Source organism: Mytilus californianus, unplaced genomic scaffold (assembly GCF_021869535.1).
Source record: "Mytilus californianus isolate M0D057914Y unplaced genomic scaffold, xbMytCali1.0.p SCAF_14, whole genome shotgun sequence".
NCBI lineage: Eukaryota > Metazoa > Mollusca > Bivalvia > Mytilida > Mytilidae > Mytilus > Mytilus californianus.
In genome coordinates, this window is record NW_026262626.1 from 17,722,159 (window position 1) to 17,748,763 (window position 26,605).

The 26,605-nt window shown below is 32.2% G+C and overlaps 1 protein-coding gene across 1 annotated transcript in view; it reads left to right on the forward strand.

Moving 5' to 3' along the window:
• Window positions 1-22,866, forward strand: part of LOC127724315 (proteasome subunit alpha type-1-like) — a 39,543-nt gene extending 16,677 nt beyond the window's left edge. The window contains exons 4-11 of the mRNA XM_052231247.1: window positions 2,959-3,062; window positions 3,696-3,784; window positions 4,524-4,594; window positions 5,156-5,285; window positions 10,391-10,470; window positions 12,781-12,852; window positions 14,614-14,676; window positions 22,586-22,866. Of these exons, the coding sequence (XP_052087207.1) occupies window positions 2,959-3,062; window positions 3,696-3,784; window positions 4,524-4,594; window positions 5,156-5,285; window positions 10,391-10,470; window positions 12,781-12,852; window positions 14,614-14,676; window positions 22,586-22,687 (711 nt within the window). The 3' untranslated portion in view covers window positions 22,688-22,866. The remainder of the gene's footprint in view (window positions 1-2,958; window positions 3,063-3,695; window positions 3,785-4,523; window positions 4,595-5,155; window positions 5,286-10,390; window positions 10,471-12,780; window positions 12,853-14,613; window positions 14,677-22,585) is intronic.
• The last annotated feature ends 3,739 nt before the right edge of the window (window positions 22,867-26,605 follow it).

The window sequence follows — 26,605 nt, forward strand, 5'->3', positions numbered from 1 at the left end:
AACTTAGTTTGATTTTAACAAAAATTGAATTCTTAGGGTTCTTTGATATGCTGAATCTAAACATGTATTTAGATTTTTGATTATGGGCACAGTTTTCAAGTTGGTCCAAATCGGGGTCCAAAATTAAACTTTGTTTGATTTCAACAAAAATTGAATATATGGGGTTCTTTGATATGCTGAATCTAACCATGTATTTAGATTTTTGATTTTTGGGCCCCGTTATCAACTTTGTCTACATTGAGGTCAAAAGGGTCCAAAATTAAACTTTGTTTGATTTCATCAAAAATTGAATTATTGGGGTTCTTTGATATGCCTAATCTAACCGTGTATTTAGATTCTTAATTTTTGGTTCCGTTTTCAAATTGGTCTACATTAAGGTCCAAAGGGTCCAAAATTAAACTTAGTTTGATTTTAACAAAAATTGAATTCTTAGGGTTCTTTGATATGCTGAATCTAAACATGTATTTAGATTTTTGATTATGGGCACAGTTTTCAAGTTGGTCCAAATCGGGGTCCAAAATTAAACTTTGTTTGATTTCAACAAAAATTGAATATATGGGGTTCTTTGATATGCTGAATCTAACCATGTATTTAGATTTTTGATTTTTGGGCCCCGTTATCAACTTTGTCCACATTGAGGTCAAAAGGGTCCAAAATTAAACTTTGTTTGATTTCATCAAAAATTGAATTCTTGGGGTTCTTTGATATGCTGAATCTAACCATGTATTTAGATTTTGGATATTGGACCATAATAGGTGAATGTCCAATTTAAAATTTTGAAGTTCTTAGACCACATTCAATCTGTGTTAGAAACCTATGCTGTGTCAAATATTTAATCACAATCCAAATCCAAAGCTGTATCAAGCTTGAATGTTGTGTCCATACTTCCCCCAACTGTTCAGGGTTCGACCTCTGCGGTCGTATCAAGCTGCGCCCTGCGGAGCATTTTATTGATTATGGGCCCAGTTTTCAAGTTGGTCCAAGTTGGGGTCCAAAATTAAACTTTTTTTGATTTCAACAAAAATTGAATATATGGGGTTCTTTGATATGCTGAATCTAACCATGAATTTAGATTTTTTATTTGTGGGCCCCGCTATCAAATTGGTTCATATTGAGGTCAAAAGGGTCCAAAATTAAACTTTGTTTGATTTCATCAAAAATTGAATTATTGGGGTTCTTTGATATTCCAAATCTAACCATGTATTTAGATTTTTAATTTTAAGTCCCGTTTTTTAAATTGGTCTACATTAAGGTCCAAAGGGTCCAAAATTAAACTTAGTTTGATTTTAGCAAAAATTTAATTCTTGGGGTTCTTTGAGATGCTGAATCTAAACATGTGTTTAGATTTTTGATTATGGACCCAGTTTTCAAGTTTGTCCAAGTTGGGGTCCAAAATTACACTTTGTTTGATTTTAACAAAAATTGAATATATGGGGTTCTTTGATATGCTGAATCTAACCATGTATTTTGATTTTGGACATTGGACCATAATAGGTAAATTAAAAAAATTCAAGTTCTTAGACCACATTCTTTCTGTGTCAGAAACCTATGCTGTGTCAAATATTTAATAATCCAAATTCAGAGCTGTATCAAGCTTGAATGTTGTGTCCATACTTGCCCCAACTGTTCAGGGTTCGACCTCTGCGGTCGTATCAAGCTGCGCCCCAGCGAAGCATTTTATTGATTATGGGACCAGTTTTCAAGTTGGTCCAAGTTGGGGTCCAAAATTAAACTTTGTTTGATTTCAACAAAAATTGAATATATGGGGTTCTTTGATATGCTGAATCTAACCATGTATTTTGATTTTGGACATTGGACCATAATAGGTAAATTAAAAAAATTGAAGTTCTTAGACCACATTCTTTCTGTGTCAGAAACCTATGCTGTGTCAAATATTTAATCACAATCCAAATTCAGAGCTGTATCAAGCTTGAATGTTGTGTCCATACTTGCCCCAACTGTTCAGGATTCGACCTCTGCGGTCGTATCAAGCTGCGCCCAGCGAAGCATTTTATTTGTTATTATCTTAAATATCATTATAATATCTAATATCTAATACTATTAATTATGATTTTAACCTTATTTTACATGATTTCCAAAGCATCAGTAAATACAGGTGGGCGACACAGGCTCTTGCGAGCCTCTAGTTCTAGTTCCAGACAATTACTTGTGTTTAAGTGTATGGATCTCTCTAAAATTGTACTACAAGGTTCCATACTACAAAGGAAAGACTGGGATTGAGTTTGATGGTTACTGTTCCAAGGGGGGTCAAAAAGTTGGCGGGGGGGTTCCAACTTTTTTAAGTGGTTCATAATTTTTTTTCAAAATTTTTCAAATTTCAAATTTTTGAAAAGTTTCAAGAAGAAATCTTCAATTGCACACTGATCTTACATATCTAATTCGCAATACTCATTAGATTTGTAAGATCTTTGACCGCATTTATTTTGTGTCAGAAACCTATATTATGTCAAAAATTTGATCACAATCCAAATTTAGATAGTATCAAGCTTGAATATTGTGTCCAAATTTGCCCCAACTGTTCAGGGTTCGTCCTCTGCGGTCATATCAGGCTGCGCTCAGATACACATTTTATTAAATTTATCAGTATTAATTTAATATTGAATAAGATTACTTATTAATACATGTAATATGGATTAGGTAAAATTATTAGTTTTGAAAATGATAAGAGCGCCCTCTACAATCTCAATAACAAACATTGCGGAACGTAAACATACAACCTCGCAAAATTGATTTTTTTTCTCTTATTTCTTGCTTATTGTACTCTATTGTCTGCACCCTTGTCTGGCAGGTACAATTTTGGAGAATAAAACTGTGGACTATACAAGCCTTTATTTGGTCAACAAGAAAATGCTCCATTGATAATAGAGATGGTATTGTTGAAAAAAATATACTTTTCACTAGGTACAAATGTATCAGGTATTTCTTATTATATTTCAGCGTGCACCATCAGAGTTGTCTGCCCATCAAAAGAAAATTTTACCAATAGATGATCATGTGGGTGTGGCTATAGCAGGATTGACAGCTGATGCACGATTACTTAGGTATTTCTTAAATTTAGCTATATGAAAATGAGATGTGGTATGATTACCAATGGGACAACTCTCCACCAGAGACCAAATGATGAAGATTGGAACAACTATATGTCACTGTACGATGTTGTATGGCCTTCAACATTGAGCAATTGATGTATATATTTATAAGATATGGACGAAGACCATTTGGTGTAGGACTTCTGGTAGCTGGGTATGATGTATGTATTTATGTGAATAATTTTATTCATTATAATTCTAGAACTAGTCATTTGCTTTATAGTATCAATTCCATATGATATTCTTCTTTGTTTTTTTTCTTTTTTGATAAAAACCCATACCACATAGTAAGCTTTAAAAGGCCCCCAAATGTAAAACTATTCAAACAAGAAAACTTGACAGCCTGATTTATGTACAAAACAATATTAAAATGAAAAGCAAAAAGAACAGGCAGGAAAAATGGAAAAATTAACTTAGCCATGTATCAGGTTTATAATTTTATAAATTCTTTAGTACAGATAGACCTTTTGAAAATCACATTTAAAATGATGACTAAGAATTTGATTTGTTTGTTTAATTTTTGTTTTCTCAGTTGATTATTATTTTGGTTATGATTTTGAATTAATCATACAATTTATATTTCAGTAATTTTATGAGATCAGAATGTCTCAACTCCAGATATGCCTATGATCAACCATTCCCTGTGTCCAGATTAGTAGCCAATGTTGGAAACAGTATCCTTTAATGACCAGACAAATAAGTTGTTACTCACATATTCATACAACATAACCCTGTCAATCAAAAATTTGTATTTCCAAACATTTGAGGTCAACCATCTTGATATTCACATGGTACTGATCATGCCTTACGTGTGGGAGTTCATGGATTCAATTCATAGATGAGTCAAACCATAGACTTTTAAGATAAACATTAGCTGTTCCTCCTCCAAAATTGTGGCATTTAGGAAAAAGCATGATTAGTCAAAACCTGGTCAGCTCAAAGGCAGAATAATGTGGGATAGTAGGATAAAAAGTCTTATTTGGGACTGTTACTTTGTGATCTATTAAAAATGGGAGAAATCCTACACTGCAGAGTGGTCTTGACAAAGTTGTACAGAGCATGGTACACTCGTGTCAATGTACTTCTTTATTGACCTGTATTTGCATGAAATATTTGCTGATAGAATGTCAAGCGAACATTAATCAGTGGATCATATTGAAATCTCTACCATGTTAATTTCATTATGAACTTCTTTCTAATGTGTGGATTGAAAATAAAGTAAAATTTTCATTAAATGGTCATTGAGGCAAATTTAACCAAAATATAAGGAGCCAATTGTTCGTAGAAAAAAAAACAAAAATGTGAATATATATATATATAAGATTCAAACTTGTAATTGAATTCTTCTCACTGGTTAGAAATATTCCATATGGTTGGTAATCTTCTGACGAATTTGCCTTAACTAGCTCTAAGAATCACAAATACCAACTCAAAGATATGGACGAAGACCATTTGGTGTAGGACTTCTGGTAGCCGGATATGATGTATGTATTTATGTGCATAATTTTATTTCTCACAATTCTAGAACTAGTAATTTGCTTTTTAATATCATTTCCATATGATATTTTTCTTTTTTTTCTTTTTTGATAATTGCATATTGTTAATTGTTGAAGTAAGTAAATTCTTTGAGTTAATTGTTAACTGCTGCCTGTCTGGAGCAATAAAATATCAAAAGATAAAATGCTTATGCTTGAATTAAAAAAATTAAGTTATTTTAACAAAATATTCCTTTTATGATGAATGCAGTAGTATAAAAAGTGTTTACAAATTTATTTGTTTCTCAGATCTAAACTTTCATGAATTTTAAAACCATATTTTTATCTTATTTGTAATTTAAACATATATACTTATCTAAATTTTATTCATATTACAATATTTAATAGTATGCTGAAAAAAGTTTCTGGAAACATGTTTTGCATTTTGTTCTTTTGTCTTTTATATTTGCATAATCTATTGAAAAGATCTTTATTTCTGAAGATGTTATTTTTGAATTTCAGCTGATAATTATCATAAATACAATGTTTACAATGAATTTTTGTTTGCAGACTCAAGGACCACATATATACCAGACATGCCCATCAGCCAATTATTACGATTGTAAAGCTATGGCAATTGGTGCAAGATCACAGTCAGCAAGAACATATTTAGAGAAATTCTTGGACCAGTATCTTGATTGTAAGTACACATTTGACTGATTACTACTAAGCATTTCTTATACATGTAGCAGATATTTAGTAATGATTTAAGGTGGTCGGGAGTCTTCCTCCATTTTGGATTTTGAAGTAGCAGATAACGTTGGTCTAGATCTTTGATGAAATGTGCAAATTTTGAGAGTATTATGTAATTCATGTGTAAGACTTTTGATGTGAATATAGAAAATTGTGTGTTTTATCTTAATTACGGCTGTAATTTCTAAAAAACACCTTATTTGTGTTTTTTTTTCAACTTTGCCAAATAAAGGGATATAACTCAGATAAAGTAATTTTTATAATAGAAAGTGTTGTGAATTTACCTATTTTAATCTGTAGCAAGAAAACAAGTTCGGTGACCCCATTTTTTTCTTTTTCTTATCTAAAAGCATGTTATAAGAGCTATCTTCTCACATTTTATCTTAAAATTCTGTCATGTAGTTTTCTTTTTATCACACACAATTTGATTATCCATGCATAATCTATACAAAATCTGACAATTTTACACAACCTGTAGGTTGCACTTTGTAAATACAGCTATTTCTCAAACCACGCTTCTTTTGGGGAGATATAGAATATTCATAGATAACTAATTTTGTTTACATACTGGTTACCAGTTATGATCTCTAGGTTTCATCTCATAGAGACATAACTTGGGAATGTTACCAGTAAATATACATATTCATATTGTCTCTATAGAAATCTGTGGTAATCCTACAGTCAAGGTAGGGATAGTTAAGAAGTTTAGTGTTAGTGTTAACTCTTAGAAGTTCGGGGCATATAAACGTTGAAAATATGCCGCACATATTTTGACCTTTGAAAAAAATTGTAGTGCATATGAACTTTCCATTCTAGGATATGATTTTTTTCAAAACTTCATAGAAAAAGTGGTACAGTTTTAGCCGTAAAAGGAGTTCCTATGGGAAATTGCATTGTCAATATTTACAGAAATGCAACCTGTAGCGTGAAAAAAAGTCCGGTGACCCATACTTTTCATTATATTTTTGAAAAAAGCATGATAAAAACTTCATTATGACAACTTATTAAAAAATTCTATCAATTTTAATTAAGACACCCCAGCGACCTTAAAATCTAATGCCATCATTTTCAAAATTTGAAAAAAAAGTTGTATACTGATAAATTCAGAAATTATTGCATGCATTTATGATTGCAATTTTAAATGATTAATAAAATGCAAGTTTGAATATTAGGATTTCAATAATATCTGCATACAAGTATATGTATATATAATACGGATTACAAATGTGTCGAGGTTTGTGATTGGATGACAACAAAGAGATGTCAGTATATATTCCGAAAACTGCTGGGGTAGGTTTGACGTTTTTATCCCCATTTGGAACCTCAAAAACGTCATAACACCTGTTACTATGTGATGTAGTCAACACTAAGGAATGTCAGAGGCTCACAGAGGGAAAATAATAACGTGCATCAGTCAATAATACATTTTTAATACAAAATCACACAATTTACACTTAAAATACTTAGATTGAATGTTAAAAGTGTTATTATAAATTATTACATACATGATAAAATTATTTTCACAGCAAATTACAAAGTCCTTTACTTATGCAGGGCTCGACAATAACGCTTGTCCGATTGTCCGGTACCAGAGGAAAAAAAGGTCGGACAAGTAAAAGCTATATCAAGCTTGTCCGATGGGACAAGTAAAATTATTCTGCATAAAATAAATTTAACATGTTTAATCCAACGTTGATGAACAAAGTAATTATAAACAAAAAACAAGAAAAGAAGATAAAAACAAGTATTAATTTGACATGTTTACTTGCAATCGATAATTTAAAACTGGTTCTTTGTCAGGTACTTTTTAACAGGTAAAAGGCATACTATTATCGGAAACCAGTCTTACTGATCCGAATCAGCATGCCCTTTGTAGATAGATAACTTTACAAGACAGTTGTCACCAGCTTGGAAATGATTCATTGGCTCCAAGTTTAATAGACAGTTTGGCACCGTAGGAGACATATTTAATAGACATGATAAATAGACAGTTTGGCAAGCAGGAGAAATTTCGGGACCAAGACAAATCAGTACCTCGTTTTCCTACCTTGATTCTGTTGCTTTATAATAAATACCAAACCAGTAATTTTTTAACAAAAATATTTTTTAAATAAAAATGAAGAAATTATTTACCATAAAATTCACAAAATCATATTTGATAATATGTAGAAAAAAAAAACAATACTTGCAATATGGTGACCTATAATGAATTGTTAATTTCTGTGTCATTTGGTCTCTAGCAGAGAGTTGTCTCATTGGCAGTCATACCTCATCTTCTTTTTTTAATTGATTGCATTTGAATAACTTTTTTCAACTTAAAAAACCAGGATACAAATCCAATGAGTGTACATTGACAGGCCTATCAGATGGTGCCTCATGTGCAGAGTCTGATGAGACTTTGGCATTGATGAAAACTAGAACCTTAAAGTCCTGTGACATGACTAGATTCAGTTGTTCTCGACTCATATTTTTGAAAAGTATATCAAAAGATATAAATCTAACTACTGTTATGTTGTTTTAATTCATTTTATTCCTTGAATCAACTTAAAATGCAAAAAAGGGTTATTATTAAGATTTTTTTTGGACAAGTTACAATTTCATTCAGACAAGTAAATTTTGGTATGTACTTGTCCTACTGGACAAGTTGAAAAAAAAGTTATTGTAGAGGCCTGTTATGCCAAACATATCAGGTTGGGTTTTTCAATATATGTGTTGTAAAAAACAAAGCCACACGCACACATACAAACACAAAATAGGAAATCTAAAAACTTTAATAAAAACATTTTCTTAACAGAAAAAATGTTGTCAAGATAAAGAAAGGTACATTTAAATGGATTACTCAAAATGTTAAGAAACAGTCAACATGTAATGAATATACATGCTGCATCATGAATGTTTAACAAATAGGCCTACCTGCACTCGAAAAAACATTAAGACACGGGTAATCTGTAATATAAGTGTAATTCAGGTCTCAGACAAGGTATATATTGTGACATTCCCAGCTTAGGGCTTATATAAACTCCAAGCCGGGAATGTCACAGTATATACCCTGTCTGAGACCTGAATTACATATAATATTATTGCAATACTTACCCAATTGCTGCATTAATAAAAACCTCTCAACAATTTTTGAATTTACAGTATCAAAATTTTAATACTTTCCAATCTTTTTTCATCTAGCTAGTACCTGTGAAGATGATTAATGAAATGTTTGACAGAAATCAAAGTCACTTAATAACTTCCAAATGTTCCAGAGTAACTATTCCTTTACATGTTTTTAAGATACTTGTATTAAAATGAAATTCTCAACCTACCTAGAGTTATTTCCCTTTGTATGATTATTACAGAATAGTACATTTAAATCTATTATCTATACTTTATGTTTCTAAAATGGTTTTCAATAATAGATTACGACTTAAGTTCATAATGGGGACTATCTTAAACATTCGCAATATGTGACTTATCTTGTTAGTGGATTATAAACTTTCCTGCAACTGTTGACCCCAAGGCTTAAATGGGGTAATGAAGAAATAAGGCTGTCAATGGACTTTGATCATCTAGCAATAAAACGTTTTCCATCTTTAGCTGTCTATTTGGCTGTGCAGTATATGTAAAAAGACAGCCATATCCAATCAGACCGGGTTTCCCCTCTTTTTACCACCTCTTTTGCCAAAAGAATATATTTTTTTGACACTTTTAATTTTTTTCGCCAACTGAAGTCGACATAGTTTACATTCAAAATCTTATCCCATCAGTTTGCAACATTGTTGTCTATTATAATTCTACATATCTGTTTTTTATAGTCCCGTTTACGGGACGTATTATGGTATACCGTTGACCGTCTGTCCGTCCGTCTGTCCGTCGTCAACATGTCGGACATTAACTCAAAAACTCTATAACCAATATGCATGAAACTTTGGGGAATTGTTTATATCTTTTGAAGTGAGCTCCCTTTCGTATTTTATAAATTTCAGATTTACCATTTCCGAGTTTTGGGGTTTTATTCATTAAAAAGGGGGGATTTTCCAGTTTTCAGACAATGACTCAAAAACAATTTCACCAATTTGCAAGAAACTTTGGTGAATTGTTTATTGCTATTGACATGAGCCCCCTTTTGATTTTTATAAATTTTAGACTATACGTTTCCGATTTATGGGGTTTTATTCATTACAAAAAGGGGGATTTTCCAGTTTTCAGACAATAACTGAAACTTTGGTAAATTGTTTATATCTATTATTGTAAACTCCCTTTTGATTTTTATAAATTTTAGATTTTAAGTTTCCAAGTTATAAGATTTTATTCATAAAAAAAGGGGTGATTTTCAAGTTTTTGGACAATATCCTTAAAGTGCTTAAACTTTGATGACTGATTTATATCTATTAAAATAACCTCCCTTTAGTTTTTTTATAAATTTCTGATATATCATTGAGAAGTTATTGAACTTTATTGAAAAAGCCACGGGCATATCATGCGCTCATGGCGCAGCTGTTTATTGATCTACCTAGCTTGTAATAAATAGACACTCAAAATTTCTTTTGCCAATAATATATTTTAATCACCCTATTTTTTATTTTTTCGCACAAAGCAAAAATGGTGACGGCAAGCAGAAACCCTGCATTCAAAATTAAACATTAAATGTGATGCTTGTGTAAGTGAGTGTCACCATCTCTGTGCATGAAAGATACTTTCAACAACCTTCTGAGCTAAAGAATGGCAATAAAATCAGCCTGCATAGTTAGCCACTAGTCTGATGCCCCGGACTATAGTGAAATTTTATTCAGACTTGTAAATTTTTAAAAAAGTTTGTTTCGCCCAATTGGAAAATGTCTGAATATTTGTTTTTTCGAACTATATAGAACTAGTAGTAAAATCATTGTGTTTTTGCTAAAGTGTCTATTTTTCAGTATTTCAGTGGCCTCTTCATACATCTGTTATTTTCAGTTTTGAACTGAGAAAGGAAACATTTATTGTACTTTTGGACTTTAATGCCCACACCTTTAATTGCTTTAGCAATTTGAATTAACAAGATTGGAAGTTATTCTTTTTTTTCAGGCACATTAGAAGAATTGGTAAAACATGGTTTAAGGGCATTACGTGATACACTGCCACAAGAAGTAGAGTTGACTACAAAGGTAAATCGTTTATCCATATTAGGCCAACTAAAATTAATTAGGAGATTTTCATCCAGATTTTTGAAAATCTACTAATTAATTTTAGTTGGCCTAATATGAAAATCTATCAAAAAATGGGGCGGGTGGGAGGATTTTATTTTTTAAATTTTATGTCATATGAAACCCTCTTGTGACGAGTTCATATATGCAAGTGTAATAATAAGCTCATATCATGTATATACATGTTTAAGGAATCGCACATAATTTTTCAAATTCTTAAATAAATATCTCTGATTGGCAACCACTGTTCTACAGATAATCATGATAATTGCCCCTTTAGAAACCTATTAATAGTAAACAGCAAAAACGTGGAGAAATGCTTTCTTCATATGGACTACCTACACCAAATTAATTTTGCTTTCTAATGGATGGTTTGTAGTCCCAAAAATAGGATGCAAATGCATTAATTGGTATGCAACATGAGTATTATGAGTACAGAATAAAATGAAAACTTAAACAGTGTTGAAAATAATAGGGTTGGTGCTTATGCAAGATGCAAATATAATTTCAATGTAAAACATGAATTTAACAAAAAAGAAGTTGTTTAATGACTCAATTGAGGGTACCAGGACAGAGGGTGTTTGCTGTTTGTCAACAAAAGACACAAGGTATTGGTAAATCTAAGGGTTTGCTATAATAAAATGTGTATGTTTGTCGACTTTTTTTTACTCAATATATTGTCATAAATCTAACAAGTTGTGCTTGTGTCAATTTCTTTAATCCAGTCATGTTTATTGTACCAATGTGTTCCACGATTCTTGTGCTTTGGATATGTCATTCACAGTCCAAATTTCCTGACACAAAGTTATTGTATAAATAAAAAAGTCCACGGTTTTTCTAATCATAGAAATTTGTGACATATTGTGATTTACGTTCTTGGACTCTGTGTATTAATCGTTACCCTAATATTTCATGCCCTTCTCGTAATCAACCTCTATTCTCGGTAGATGATGTTGTCATCATAGTGCAGTAGAATATGTCGATTAGCTGAGATTACTCGAAAATACAAAAAACCAAAATTTGAAACAGGAAGATTTGAATATAACGAAATTATCAACAGCTAACGGGAATGAACAAAATCTGGAAATCATATTTTTTTCTAAAATAAAAAAAATCCAGAAATCGTAATTTTTTTCTAAAATAAGAAAAATCAGGGCGGGACGATTTCAGAGGGGTGGGCAGGATGAAAATCTATCAATTAATTTTAATTGGCCTTCTTGATAATTTAACTAGATTATATTTACGTCCATAATTATAAAAATTGATTGATAATGTACCATATAGGATGAGAATAAACATAAGGAGCCAATAGATCAAAGGTCAAAACAGATATTCATGGACTTAGATTTGGTCTTTTGTATTTTATTTTCAACCATTTGTTATATAAGAAGTAGGAAACCTCTTTTTATTTCGAGGTCAAAAGTAAAGGTCACACAGGGTTCTCACTAGGAATGTTTAGTTTTTGTTGGTTGGTCATTTTCTCAGATATTTTAAGCAATAGGACAAGTATATTTGGTGAATGGAATGATTGTAAGGTGTACATCTCTGTGTGGATAGGTTCATATTACTATTTACCTTGACCTCATTTTATTGGTTCATTGGTCAATTTTAAAGATTTTGTCGTTTGATCTGTTTCTATGGGTACTGTAAAAGGATAGGACCCCTATATTTGGTGTAAAGAATTACTCTTAGGTGTACATGTCTATCTGGTTTCATTCATCTGACAGTGACTTCATTTTCATGGATCATTGATAATGTTAAATTTATGTGATACTTGTAGTAAAACAATCATATTACCAATATCATTAAACTAAATCATGTGAACATTTTTAATTGAAGTTTCATCACATATCTTCACTAAATATTATTTAACTTACAACATGAATTTAATCATAAGTAAAACAGGCGAAACATTTTGACATGTGCACTCTTGATCAACTTATAACATAAGATATACAGCCTTCTCTAAAAAATCCCTAATAATAGTATCAGACCAAATATCTGTTTCTTCTACTACAATTCCATAAAGATGGCAATCTGTCTTATTACCATGATTACCCATGGTGCTTCTGAAGTGTGTATGTCATGTGAATTTTGTCCCATTTGCTTCCAAATCAGATATTACCGATTTTTGTCGCCATGTGTTTTTGGGTTGCTGTTTAAATGGCATTTAACCCATATTCTTCTTTTTATAAAGTTTAACAATAAATTATTAGGTGTCATTGATATACTCTTAGTTAAGTTAAACTAATCCCACTGTTTTATTTTCAGAACTGTTCACTAGGTGTCGTAGGTAAAGACACAGATTTCACAATATTTGATGATGACAGAGTAGCTCCTTATGTATCCTTTGCTGATAATCAAGAGAATATACGCAACTTCTGTAGAAACAATAAACCACTATTTCAGCGAAACTTGATATTTTCCCTTCGTTCAATTTTTTCTTATCTTTAAACTTTAGAATTTTAAATTTTTGGTTTCGATTTGATTTGACTTTGTTCAGTTTTTTAGGGTAAAGATATAGTGATTGCATTCATGCAATCATAACCATTATGTAGTTTGCTTGATAGATTTCAATTTTCCAGACTTTATTTCTACTTTTGAGATAAACAAAACATATTGCATTGAGCACAACATTCTATACATCCTGTCCATGATGATTTCAAGAAATTTATCAGTGAAATATATAATAAGATATTTTCAAGTTACAAAATGATTTGTATGTGTATAACCATACTAATCAGGCAAATTATAAATTGTGCATGGTTTCTGTTCTAAAAATATTAAAGATGTCATTGTTTAGGTAATATTTTAGATTGGAGTTATCTCCCTTAGTTCATAATTGTAGTTGAACCAATTCAAAGTATTTCTTTCAATGCTATATACGTAGCAATTTATTATTTTTAGTTTCTACTGCAAAATGAATGCAATCTTTACCCTTTGGTGTCCACAAGCAAACTCCTGATTGTTAACCGAATAAATTGCATGTTTTAAGACATCGTGCAAGTTGTTTATATTGGGAAATGTTTAAATATATTTTTTTGGTATGAGGTTCTCTTTTGATCATAATGGTCATGTATAGGATTATCTACAATACTTTGACTGTTCGGATGACCTTATGCTGATTAAATCAAGTCTGATTTTAGATATTGTAAATTTAGAAATTAGAGCGAGCATTTATGATTTTTTCTGAATGGATAAAAGTGCGAGATTAATTATTGCGATTTCAGGTAAATCTGCATACGTATATATGCATTAGATATCAGAATGCGAGTTCTTATTTTTGCGATACTCAACCAGAGAACATCAATTGTCCAGAAAGTTTTAGCTTGGTAGAGGCACATAAATTTTTGGGGTGTAACAAGTTTTATGTGCACACAAAATTCCCCATCGTCTATCTAAGCCATATATATTGTAGAAACTTGAACACAATACAAAAAACTTGCGCAGTGCAGCTACCAACAAAATGACCTCTAACTGTACATGTGTTAATCCAATCATAGTCCTCTGTTCAACAATTAACCATATCATATGAAGTAAACTAGTTATGTTTTGTGATTAAACACATACATGCACACACAATGATATTTGTATTTCAAAATTTCTGGGACAATGATTTGCTTCACAACTTGTTCTTTCATGTTAACCGATAATTTGTTCAATATAAAATAGAATTAGTTTTGGGCTTTTCCAAAATTGATCATGGTAGGGGGACTGAAATTTATTAATTATGGATGGTTGCATTTTCCTTAAAAAAATTATTATGGGTGGTTGGGGTCTTAGAAAAGTGCCTCCATGTGTTTAATTCTGGAACCACTCTTAGTTGAGAAAGATTTTTTTATTGTGGAAATGAGCACGCAATGTGGCCAATTTATTTAAAAATGCAACAAAATGAGAGACTTACTTAATAATTAACAAAATGATTAATAGATTCTCTTTTTTGCCACAACTAAAAAGTTCAAATAAACTCTAATAAAGAAATAATGAATTTTATTTTGTGTTAGCTTATTATATAAACATATTAGTATATGGGGATGAACATCTACAATAATACCTCAATAGTTCTTTTTCTAAAATCCAAGTTTGTCCTTAACCAATGAAAAGCTCCAATTGATTGAAGGAGAAGAAAGAACAAATGCCAGACCACCAGCAGAGGGAGCAGGAGAGGTAAGTTGTTAATTATCTCCCCTTGTCTAACACTAATGTAAAAGAAATCCATAGAGATTGCAGAAAACAATAAATTTCTCCATAGGTGACAACTGTAGCCTTTTTCCGGAATCAGACATTAGAAAGTTGGTCTTTAGAACTAAACCTTGCTGGAAATATAGGTTCCTGTTGCTTTTTTTAAGTTAATTTGTTCTTATTTCCCTTGCGTATCAGTTCTACACTTAAAACATGTATCTCAGCATAGAAAAGATGTGTCGGTTCTGTTAGGGCTAAGGAAAATATATTATTTTGAGTGCAAGAAGTGTCAAGTAATAAAAAATACCGACTGCACCCATCGATCAATCAAGATAAGACATACTCTTAATTTTGAATATTATGTTATCGTCATAAAATGGTTGCGCACATAATATTTTATGGTCGATTGTAACCTAGAGGCTATTCTTGGTTTAATCAATTTAGTTAACAGCATCATCATGGTTGTTTGATATTTTGATGCTTTAATAAAAGATGGGCATATTGTATTTCCTAAACTCATGAGACTTAAATCAAGTCATCACAACAATAACGGTAGCAATTTTAATAAACCATATGCAGATCTCAACAGTGATGCTAGAGGCTTAAATACTAGCAAATCCAAAACCATATACCAACGTTGAAAAGCTAAACCTGGAAAAGAAATATATTATCATTAGGTGGTAATTCCAAGGTTCTCATCTATAAAATAATATTAAAAGCACCCTTAGAAACCTTTCTTTCAAGGGGATTGGTACACTAAAATTCAGGTGGCTCAGCTGCTGTGGACTGTTGTCAATGGTAGTAGATATTGTTAGGATGAGAATGTCATATACATGTTCTCAGCATGTAGAATGGCCTATTTGTTTAAGTTTGAAAAATGAGTACCCAGTGTTCCTTTATCTGTGATTCAGCTTTTGAAAATGTACATGGAAAATGGACTTCAGCAATCAAAAAGCAATCAACTAGAAGGCCCATCAAAACAGACATATGATTTTCACAATGAATTAAAATACATAGCTCTATTCAGTTTAATGGTAACAGGTTATAGGTTGTAAAGATTTAGAATTTTTTCTGCAATCTGTAAAGCTATTATTATATGCCACGCTATGAAGAAGCAGGGGGGAATATGGGTTATGACCCATCCATAAGTCCATGAGTAAATCATTTTCCTTTCCAAAACTTAATAGTTGATTGTAACCAAAATAAAACTTATGGTCACATATAATGAGAGGAAGATTCGTATAGATTTTGAGGTCACTATGTCCAAGGTCAAGGTCATAATCATTAAAAATCAACTGAAATTTGTGCAGAAAAATGGTTTCCTGATGCTTAATCAAATACCACATATGGAATTCAAACTATTCTTGGATTTGTGGTCACATATAATGAGAGGATGATCCCTATTGATTTGTAGGTCTCTGTGTCCACGGTGAATCCAAAATATCTCAAAATAGATTAAAATTATTTGAATCTGGAATAATTTTGAATTCTGGAAAATTACTTAGAAATTTATGATGAAAACTAACCCAATTAAATAGGGTTAGCCATGTCATTTCACTTTCACTAATATTTCAATATGAACTACTGTAAATTCAGAAATTATTGTGTGCATTTATTATTGCGATTTTTCAATAATGGACAAAAATGCGAGTTTAATTATTGCAACTTTTGCGATTTCGAAAAAATCTGCAATAATTTCTGAATTTACAGTAACTAACCCCCTTTAGCCAGTCATGCACGGCTAACCCTTCTTAATCGTGTTAATTTGGTAAGTTTTCATCATACATTTCTTATCAATTTTCCAGAATTCAAAATTATTCCTGATTCAAATAATTCCTTGTTTATAGTACATATGGGATAGCAACCACACTCTAAGATATTATATATGACCAAAAAAATACTTTGTGCAGAAAAGTGGTTCTGGATGCTAAATCAAATACTTCATATGGGATTTAAACCTTTCTTAAATATAGGGTTACATATAATGAGAGGAAGATCCCTATTACTTTTGATGTCACTAATCAAATGTCAAGGACTGAGCTACTAAAAGTATACTGAAATTTATGCAGTCAAAGTAGTTTCCAGATAATGATTCAAATAGTACATATGGGATTGCAACCATTCTTAGATATATGATCACATATAATAAAAGGAAGATCCCCATTGATTCAAAGGTCACTGTCCAAGGTCAAGTACCAAGTTTAAGATTTACATGACCTTGTCTCAAGTCTAAACCCCATCTAGTCATTTTGGAATCAAAGGTGTAGGTAAATACATGCTTGATTTTTCACTTTAGATTTTGTTTCGGGTAACTTTTTGATGCAGTTATTTTAATAAGGTTACCCAAGGATTATGTTATCATCAATGCTTTCTTGAAATGATTATGAAATACAGTTAAAAAGTGCTGATAGACCCACTGCATAAACTACAGGTGCAAATTCAGAAATTTAGAAGGTAGCTATATATAGTTGAGGAGGCTGCATTTTGAATAGAGGGAATCCAGTCTAATTTTAGGAATTTTTACATGATAAAAAATCAAAACTGTCATGACTGTTAAAGGAAAGAATTTGCTAAAGACTTATTAATATTCATTTTTAGTGTTTCCCCTATCACACAAAAAGGGCATGGTAACTTTATTGAAAAAGGGCATCTAGAGCGCGCAAAAATTTATAAAAAGGGCACCTACAGTGTATGGAAAATTAACAAAGGGGCACCTACAGTATGCTGAAAACAAGAAAGGCAATAAATTGTCATATTGCATTGGTAGAGTATGGACTGGCAGTTGTTGATGGAATCAGAACTCAAGATAGCAAGTGTATTGTTTCAAAATAATATTGTATATGCATCTTTAAATAAAGATGAAAATCAACATTATTTCGGGTAAAAGCAAGGGACCAAGGATATATGTATCTTACTAGCTATAGATCTTTGTCAGACTTTTAAGGTTAAAGGCATAAATTTACTAGGCAGTAATTACATGATTTGACTGATGTGGCACTTAAATATGAAGATTAGGATATAAGATCTGAAAATCTAGTTCAAAATTTCACTTCAATTAGTTTCAGGGGACAGTCCTGTTCAACAAAAGTTGGGCCCCTTTTTTTTAAACCAGGATTCACAGTATAAATGAACTTGTAGAACTTTGTAAGACTATTACACTGCATAATCATTATCCTTATAAAACGTTTAGATCGGTTTTTAGAATTCATTTCTATAAAGTTGGAACCAAGGATTTGTACAAATTCTTATTGGAACGATTCTAATAACTGTAAATTGTAAATTAATCGAGAATTGATCACCTTTTCTTTCGATTTACAAATGAAATGTAAATGGGAAGTGACAAGTAGATAATAAATTCAGAATGAATCCGGATTCATCTACGGATTGGTTCGTTTTTAAAAAAAAAGGCAGTAAATTATCATTTATTGTATTTGATTTGCTTATTAAGAACTATATTTGTCTCTCTCATTTATTTTAAACTAAATTTATTTCGTATTTTACGTTTTAGTGTCTACAAATTCACAGGAATACTTTCACGCACGCGCAGTATATAGTAAACAGTACAGGAAGCACCTGTTTGACTCGTGAAAACTTTTCTGAATGTTTTGAATAAAGTTCTATCTTTTTAATCGAAATTGAACGTTTTAAACCAAAGATCACGAAAATACGAGCATTTGACGAAACTGTGACAAACGAACTGCAAATTGTGATAGTTTTAAAAATATTGAAATTAAAAAGCGAACTGTACGGGGGAAAACATTTATGTTCAAATGATGAAACTACGACAAACCAACTGCAAATTGTGATCTTGGCCTTGAGAAATATTGAAATTAAAATGCTGACTGACTGATTTTACTGGGGAAAATTATTATGGTGGTCAATTAGGAGGTTTATTAATAATTAACGGATTAGTGACCCATCCGATGGCGATAAGCGGATTAACAGTAATCACATCTTTATATCACCTGTTGTAAATGTTAATTAGCTGAGGGTCATAAACTTGTCAGAAACATGAAGACAGGAAGAAAGGGCATTTTTGAGACAATGGTGTCATCCAAAGAAGTGAAAAAAGGGCATGGCGTCATTTATTAAGACAAAAAAAGGGCATGGCGTCATTTAAAAAGGGCATGGCGTCTATCCATGCTAAACATGCTTGGGGGAAACACTAATTTTTCGATCTATGAGTTTGACTGTTCCTCTGGTATCTTTCGTCCCTCTTTTATAACCACTGGGTCGATGTCTCTGCTGGTGGACATTTTGTCCCCGAGGACATCATCGGCCCAGTAGCAAAATTGCATGAATTTACAAAGATCTAACAGGATACTGGCTCGGACTTTGCCCAGTATAAAAAGGTCCGAAACAGACGTCACCATGGACACGGTGTCGTCTGATAAGGCAGGTGTCCCCTCATCACCAGACATGACAAATATCCCAAACATGACTCATTCGGATCATCATACTAGTGACAATAGCAATAGTACACATACACAGCCATGTTCAGTTCTCCTTAAAGACATTTTGGATTTTGATGACTCTGAACAACACTGTCTCATTTCGAAATGTGGAACTAATGGCTGCAAAATTTTAATAACAGACGCTCAATTCACTAGCAATTTAACTAAAAAGTCTTACTTTACTAGAAGTTACAATGATCTGAATTGTAAATCTATAAATGTTGTCTACGGATTAGAGTGTAACCTTTGTGGATTGGTTTACGTCGGTGAAACGAAAGGAAGGCTAAACAAATGTATGTGCGGCCATAGATCAGATATCAACCTCAATGCATACGACATTCTGTACCAGCATTTTAATCAGCCTGATCATTCCATCGTTTCTATGACAGTTCGTATTATCGAAAAAATATACCACAAGACTAACAATCCTCAACTTGCAACGCCTCTCCGTAGACAAAAAGAGGACTACTGGATTCGAAAATTGGGAACTGCAACACCATATGGTTGCAATGACAAAAATGATGGTATAGGTATTCTATCAAGTCCTTCCTGTGGCTCGGTGAATGTGATGAATATTTTCAACTCTACTCCTCGACGTAGACGCAGTCATGGTCATCGTCATTATACATCACCTAATTTGCATGATGTCTCTATTAATGACTTGCTGCCATTTATACAAAAGCCATTAGGTATTCATCACATTCGCACGAAACTGTATTCATTACCCCTTTCAAAACTTCATTCTCTGTTCAATTTATGTTTGGAAACCACTGTTACAAACCCTCATTCAAACCAATACAAACTTACAGCTATCATTTCGGATATTGCAAGTCACAGACTTTTCAAACCAGTTCGCATTGGAAAAGATGAAAAAGAGAAAAGATCATTTCTTAAACTTTCTTTTGCCAACAAAGGTCTCGATGGCATCAACTTAGGCAATATCCTTCATCATAAATTAGTTCAGACGAAAATACCTCCTTATTTTTAAGATCAGTCTGTACCAATAATTTCTTATACCTATACCAAACCAATTGCAACTAAAATTTTCAATTACAAACACGTTTTGTAGGATCTCAACATTGACGACTTCAAGTCTAAACCTCCTGATTGCACCTGTGCTAGTTCCCAATTCACATATAATCCGGCTGGCCACGTTATTACCGGAGACCTCAACATTGTCAATAACACTTCCCTGCGAAATTTGTTATCCAAAGGTCCGAAATATCGTGAGCCTAAATCCATCAATTGGAAATACAACTTCAAAATACTGATGGATTCAGTCCAGGATTATGCCAGGCAATGGGCAAAACGCGAGAAAGAAGACGTAGATACTCTTTCCGAATGGATTAAGGCTGTGAGGTCGTTGATACAAATCCGAATTAAGAAACTAAATGGGCATATCAATACCCACGCTACATCAATTTTTAAAGACCCAAATGTTGCAAAACACTTGATCTACCTCCATGACAAATATGTTGTTGTCCCCGCAGATAAAGCCCCAAACAACATCGTTCTTGTGTGTAAATATCATTACATAAACTGCTTGATAAATGAATTAGGTATTGACAATTCACTTGGAAACTCAACATATACCCTCACGACACTTACCAAAGAGGAAATCCTGGATAATCATAGGTCTGTTCTATGTTCCTTTGGAATTTCAACCAAAGATGAAGAACTGGATCTTCCATCACTGTATTGGATACCTAAACTACATAAGTGTCCTTACAAACAACGGTATATTGCTGGGTCTTCCAAGTGCTCCACGAAACCTCTTTCTAAATTATTAACATCTATTTTATCAGCAATCAAAGCCGGGCTCCAAAGTTATTGTGAAACTGCCTATTCTAGAGGTGGCGTGAATCAGGTGTGGATACTAAAAATTCCAAAGATCTTTTAGAGTACATACAATCTAAGACTCTCTCATCTTGCAATAGTATTAAAACATTTGACTTTTCTACACTTTACACAAGTATTCCCCATTCCAAACTAAAAGACAAATTGAAAGAGTTGGTATTACTTTGTTTCATTAAAAAGAATGGCGAACGTAAATACAAGTATCTTGTCTTGGGGAGGGATAAATCCTACTTTGTAAAGAATCACTCTGATTCAAACAAAAAATTCTCTGAAACTGACATTATCAAGATGCTTGATTTCTTGATTGACAACATATTTGTTACGTTTGGAGGACGTGTTTTTCAACAGACTGTTGGAATTCCAACGGGAACCAATTGTGCCCATCTTCTTGCCGACTTGTTTCTTTATTATTATGAAGCAGACTTCATACAGGAACTTCTTAGGAAGAAAGATAAAAAGTCCTTTAACTCTACGTTCTGCTATATAGATGATGTTCTCTCGCTAAATAATACAAAATTTGGTGACTATATATATATATAGCTATGTTGAACGAATCTATCCCATCGATCTAGAGATAAAGGATACTACAGATACAGTTAAGTCTGCCTCATATCTTGACTTACATCTAGAAATTGACAATGAGGGTCGGTTGAAAACAAAACTTTACGACAAAAGAGATGATTTCAGCTTCCCAATTGTGAACTTTCCATTTCTATGTAGCAACATTCCAGCAGCGCCTGCATACGGAGTATATATCTCCCAATTGATACGATATTCCCGGGCTTGTGTTTCCTATCATGATTTCCTTGATAGAGGATTGCTGCTCACAAGGAAGCTATTAAACCAAGAGTTCCAAATGGTGAAGTTGAAATCATCCCTTCGAAAGTTTTATGGACGCCATCACGAGTTGGTTGACAGTTATGGAATAACCGTTTCACAGATGATATCGGATATGTTCCTTATGTCGTAACTACAATACCTTCCCTTTTCTCAAATGTGACTTACCGAATTAGACTATTTACCGGATTTGTAATTATAATAACATAAGCAACACGACGGGTGCCACATGTGGAGCAGGATCTGCTTACCCTTCTGGAGCACCTGAGATCACCCACAGTTTTTGGTGGGGTTCGTGTTGCTTAGTCTTTAGTTTTCTATGTTGTGTCATCTGTACTATTATTTGTCTGTTTGTCTTTTTATTTTTGGCCATGGCGTTGTCAGTTTGTTTTCGATTTATGAGTTTGACTGTTCCTCTGGTATCTTTCGTCCCTCTTTTGCACTTTTAATAAGCATCATCAGTCCATTTGTTAGAACATATTATTTTTAATCAATGAAATTGCTGTTTGATATTTGTTATGATACAATTACAGATAGGAAACACATTGATTTAATTTTACAATGTTCTTTCAGTGTCATGAGTGTTGACTGCAATTATAAACATGATAAAGGTACAGTGATAGATGATATTGCAATTTATAATCAACAATGATGTTTGGAAAAAGTTTTTTAATTCAATTGAGACACAAACCCAATAATTAAGGATATTGTAATTAGTAATCAATTTGATTTTGTATTTTTCATAGGCTGCCATGGAAACTGAAGGTGAAGGTGAGGCCCGTGGTGAAGGTGAAGGTCAAGATCCACAACCTGCAGAACCTCAAGCTGATGAGAGAATGGATCAATAACTCTGATCTGACATTAACATTAAATCTCAAATCATCCATTCATCTTTACGCTGAAATATGCTCTAATGATTTCATCATCAAAACTAGTGCTACCTTGACATTACAGTTATTCTGCACATGTAATGCACAATTACTGCACATGTACTTATAACTGTTAATAAATCAGTTTTATTTACATTTACTTTTTGTCTCATTTTGGTTTCCATCAGGAGCTGTACAAGGGCCTAACTGTGTAAAGGTTTAAGGTACAGATCCTTTTATTGTTGTTAACATTGGAACTTTCAGAACTTTTAGAGATTTTTTTCAGAAATATCAACCATGTTTGAATGGCGATTAAAAAAAAAAACAAACAATTTAATGTTTATGTACATGAAAAGATTATAAAATTGAACTTCCATGATATTATGTTTGAAATGTAATGACATTTTATATACATGATATATATTCAGTTTTGTTTAAACATAATATTTAAAAAAAAAATAGTTTCCAATCCTCATCTGATAAATTAATTTCATTGATTTAAGGAAGGAGTAAATGTGGCTAATATTAGTTTGCTTGGGTAATAGGTCATCTATATCTGGTCTAAAATTGTGTTGTAAAGTTCAAGTATATTTATTATATAGAAGGATTGAAAGGTTAACATGTCAGTTTAACAAGGATCATCTGTCCTGGACTTAATCTTCATAGTTCTTCAATCAATTTTAAGTTTTCGTGATGAAATAAGGTTATTGTCTTGCCTTGACTGTGTCAAACAGCAAGCTTATGTATGCCGTTTCCCTCAGCTGTGACAGTGTCAACAATTTGTTAAAGTTTGTGATTAGGTCAGGTTAAAGGGAACCACTTATGATAAGTCAATGATATTTGGTATGCATTTGTATAAGCATTGGCTTATCTTATTTCCATGAATATTGTTTGGCCCCGCCCCCTCAGTCCGGGTCTATTGAGACATATCTCTGTGTCAACAGTTTATTGTAAGTAATAGGTCAATTATATTATGAGTATAGAATGATTTTAAGGTGTCCAGACAGTTTGTTTTTCCTTGATTTTAGCACATCTAGTGTGAATGGGCCATGTTAACTAGTGCTATCTCTTGAAGTTTCTCATTATTGTCTTCTTTTGATGTAAACTTGTTTTTAAGTCTTTTCGCCACTGGACCAATTGAGTTTTTGTGGGTTTTTGCCTTTTTCTTGAAAACTATAATTATAGTTATAAACTCTATAGAGCAAAAACATTACCAGGATAAAATCTACAAATATTTCAACATGATCATTGTTAGTTTACTTCTAATTGGAATAATGGGCACTAAATTATAATTTTATTTTTTTTATGATTTTGCAAATTATTTTGAAAACTATATACTGAGTACCCATAGAAATGCAAACCCTAAATGTAATTTCCATTTACCAGTAATGAAAAATCAAGCTGACAAATCTTATTTGGAAGTTGATCAATCTTTCTAAGATTTTAAGGACTTCTTAGCATATGACTTCAAAGCATTTTAAGCAAATATCAGGGCTCTTGGTCATAAAAGTTTACAACGTACTCGGAGTACAATATTTGTGCTTGAAACTCCAAATCAAGTATTTTGATAGGTTGAATTCTGAGTATAAGTACAATAATCATAAATTTTTATTTTGACTGCAAAGCCAGAGCTGTTATATTTTTTGAATTTCCATCAGAATGAACCCTATTCCTATTGCAAAGTTTATTAAAAAGTACTGTAAATTCAGAAATTATTGCGTGCATTTATTATTGCGATTTTGTCACTTTAGGCTAAAATGCGATTTTAATTTTTGTGATTTTGTGAAAAATCCTGTTTAATTCATATAAAAAATTTCAAAATGCGAGTTTAAATTATTGCGATTATAACCCTGTCGCATTTTTCACAATAATAAAAACATCGCAATAATTTCTGAATTTACAGTAATGTAGATTAACAATTTTCCTTTGAATTTGGCTTAATGTTATATCACATTTGGATAAAAATTTATGAGTTTTGAATTTGATCCCCATAGATATAGTGGCAAGTTTCAGAAAGGAAAAAAGTTGATCTGAGACCAAACTTTTAAAGTGGCATGTAGCCAAATGCTTGAAAAATCATTAAAAGAAAATTTTGAATTGTTACTCAAAAAGGAACAAAAGGGGGCTTCAAATATGAAATGTTGCATTTCTATGGCCACCCAGTTTATAAAAGATAGAGACAAATTATGCTTGACAAAAAACATTCATGACTCCTTTATGGAGTTATTTCCTGTTAATCACAATATTTATGCATTTTTACTTTTTGGATATTTTCTTCAAAACTAAAACTATAATATATAGATAGAGAGAAAACAGCAAAATAGCAAGCTAAATTAGTACAGATAAGCAAACCTAAAATATTGCAATAAAGGTTAAAATTTCATGTGTTTGCCAGGTGAGTGATTCAAGCTCTTATGAGCCTTTAGTTTCATGTCCAGTCATGGTTATAACATACTATTCTTAAATTCCTGGTTGATGTATTAAGAAATTATAGAGACAGGCAAAGTTGACCTTAGATGAATTTGGTTGTTCTTTTTAGGTCCCTTTTAGTTGTATAGCTCTTAACTTTTCCATGTATTTATTACTCACTGGCTTTTAATTGTTAAGGTTGAGCAATCTTGATGAAAGTAAATACAGTAAAGAGCTTTGAATGCACCAAATTCATCAAGTGGTCTTTTTTGGAAAATGCAAATAGTACAAACTCACAATTCGAACATCTCTCATCACACGAATAAAAATAAGAATCAAGGAAAGTGTGTTTGTCATGAATTATGGTGTGTAGACTTCTTTAAGAGATTGGTTGATTTTGTTTTAAATTCTGGACCATTGTTTATGAATGTCTTTTATTTGTTAACCTCAGTTAAGGCTCATTGTTGGACATTAAGTTTTTTGTGTCAATGTGATATAAATATCAGAAATTCTCTTCGTAATTAAAAGCTCATTTAGATTGTATGCGTAGAATGATTGTAAAGTGAACATGTAGGCATAACACGAACTCTTACCTTGACCTAAATATCAACCTTCATTGGTCAATGTCCAGCCTTTGCAGTTAATTTGGTTTCGTTGTTACTATAAGAAGGGAGATGTTAATATATAATTTGAAGGCCTAATATCTAAACTACTCTTGGTTCTGCTAAAATATGTTGCCCAGTTCCACTGTTCCGATTTCGCAAAAGCAAAAAACGGTTGATCACAAGGGTTAATTGATTTATTTATACCATGTAAGGATATAGTTGCACAATTGACTAATTATACCAGGTTGGCAAAAATGTATTTCTGGTCAGACAATTGACAGAGTGCATGTCCATAAAATGGTACATATTCGAGGTAATTTTGAAACTCATGATTATATTTGGTTTGTAGCAGTAGAATGCCTATATACATTACGAATTTGCTTTAGTTCAGTTGAATGCAATAATAAAGAAGAATAGAGAAGTAAATCAGAAGTAACTTTGAAATGGTTTGCGTCGTATTTACATCAATAGAATATCTCGTCTACATCTGAATATTTGGCTAATAGATTATCAACCTATGTTTTTAGTGACTGGGAAAAGACTTTTGCCTACATCCTGTCTTTTTGAACTACCCGTATGTGCAGCATTTTAATGTATCGATATCGTTGTCATACATGCAGATTGTTGCGGTTGACTGTTTTAACGCCAAAATAATAACACAGAAGAGGCAAGCACCTGCCTTGTTAATAGCCTGGCAAGACTGAGACTACTACAGGTACGCTTATGTTTACATCATTACTATGTCCTCTTCCAGTTGATCATAAAGAAAACTGTTTGAGTCGAGAAGTTTACATTCTAGATAAGTCTAGCTCAAGTCTTGGAATAACGCCAGTGTCTTTACGCGATCCCTCTTTGTAGACAACTGTTACGCAAGAAAAGTACC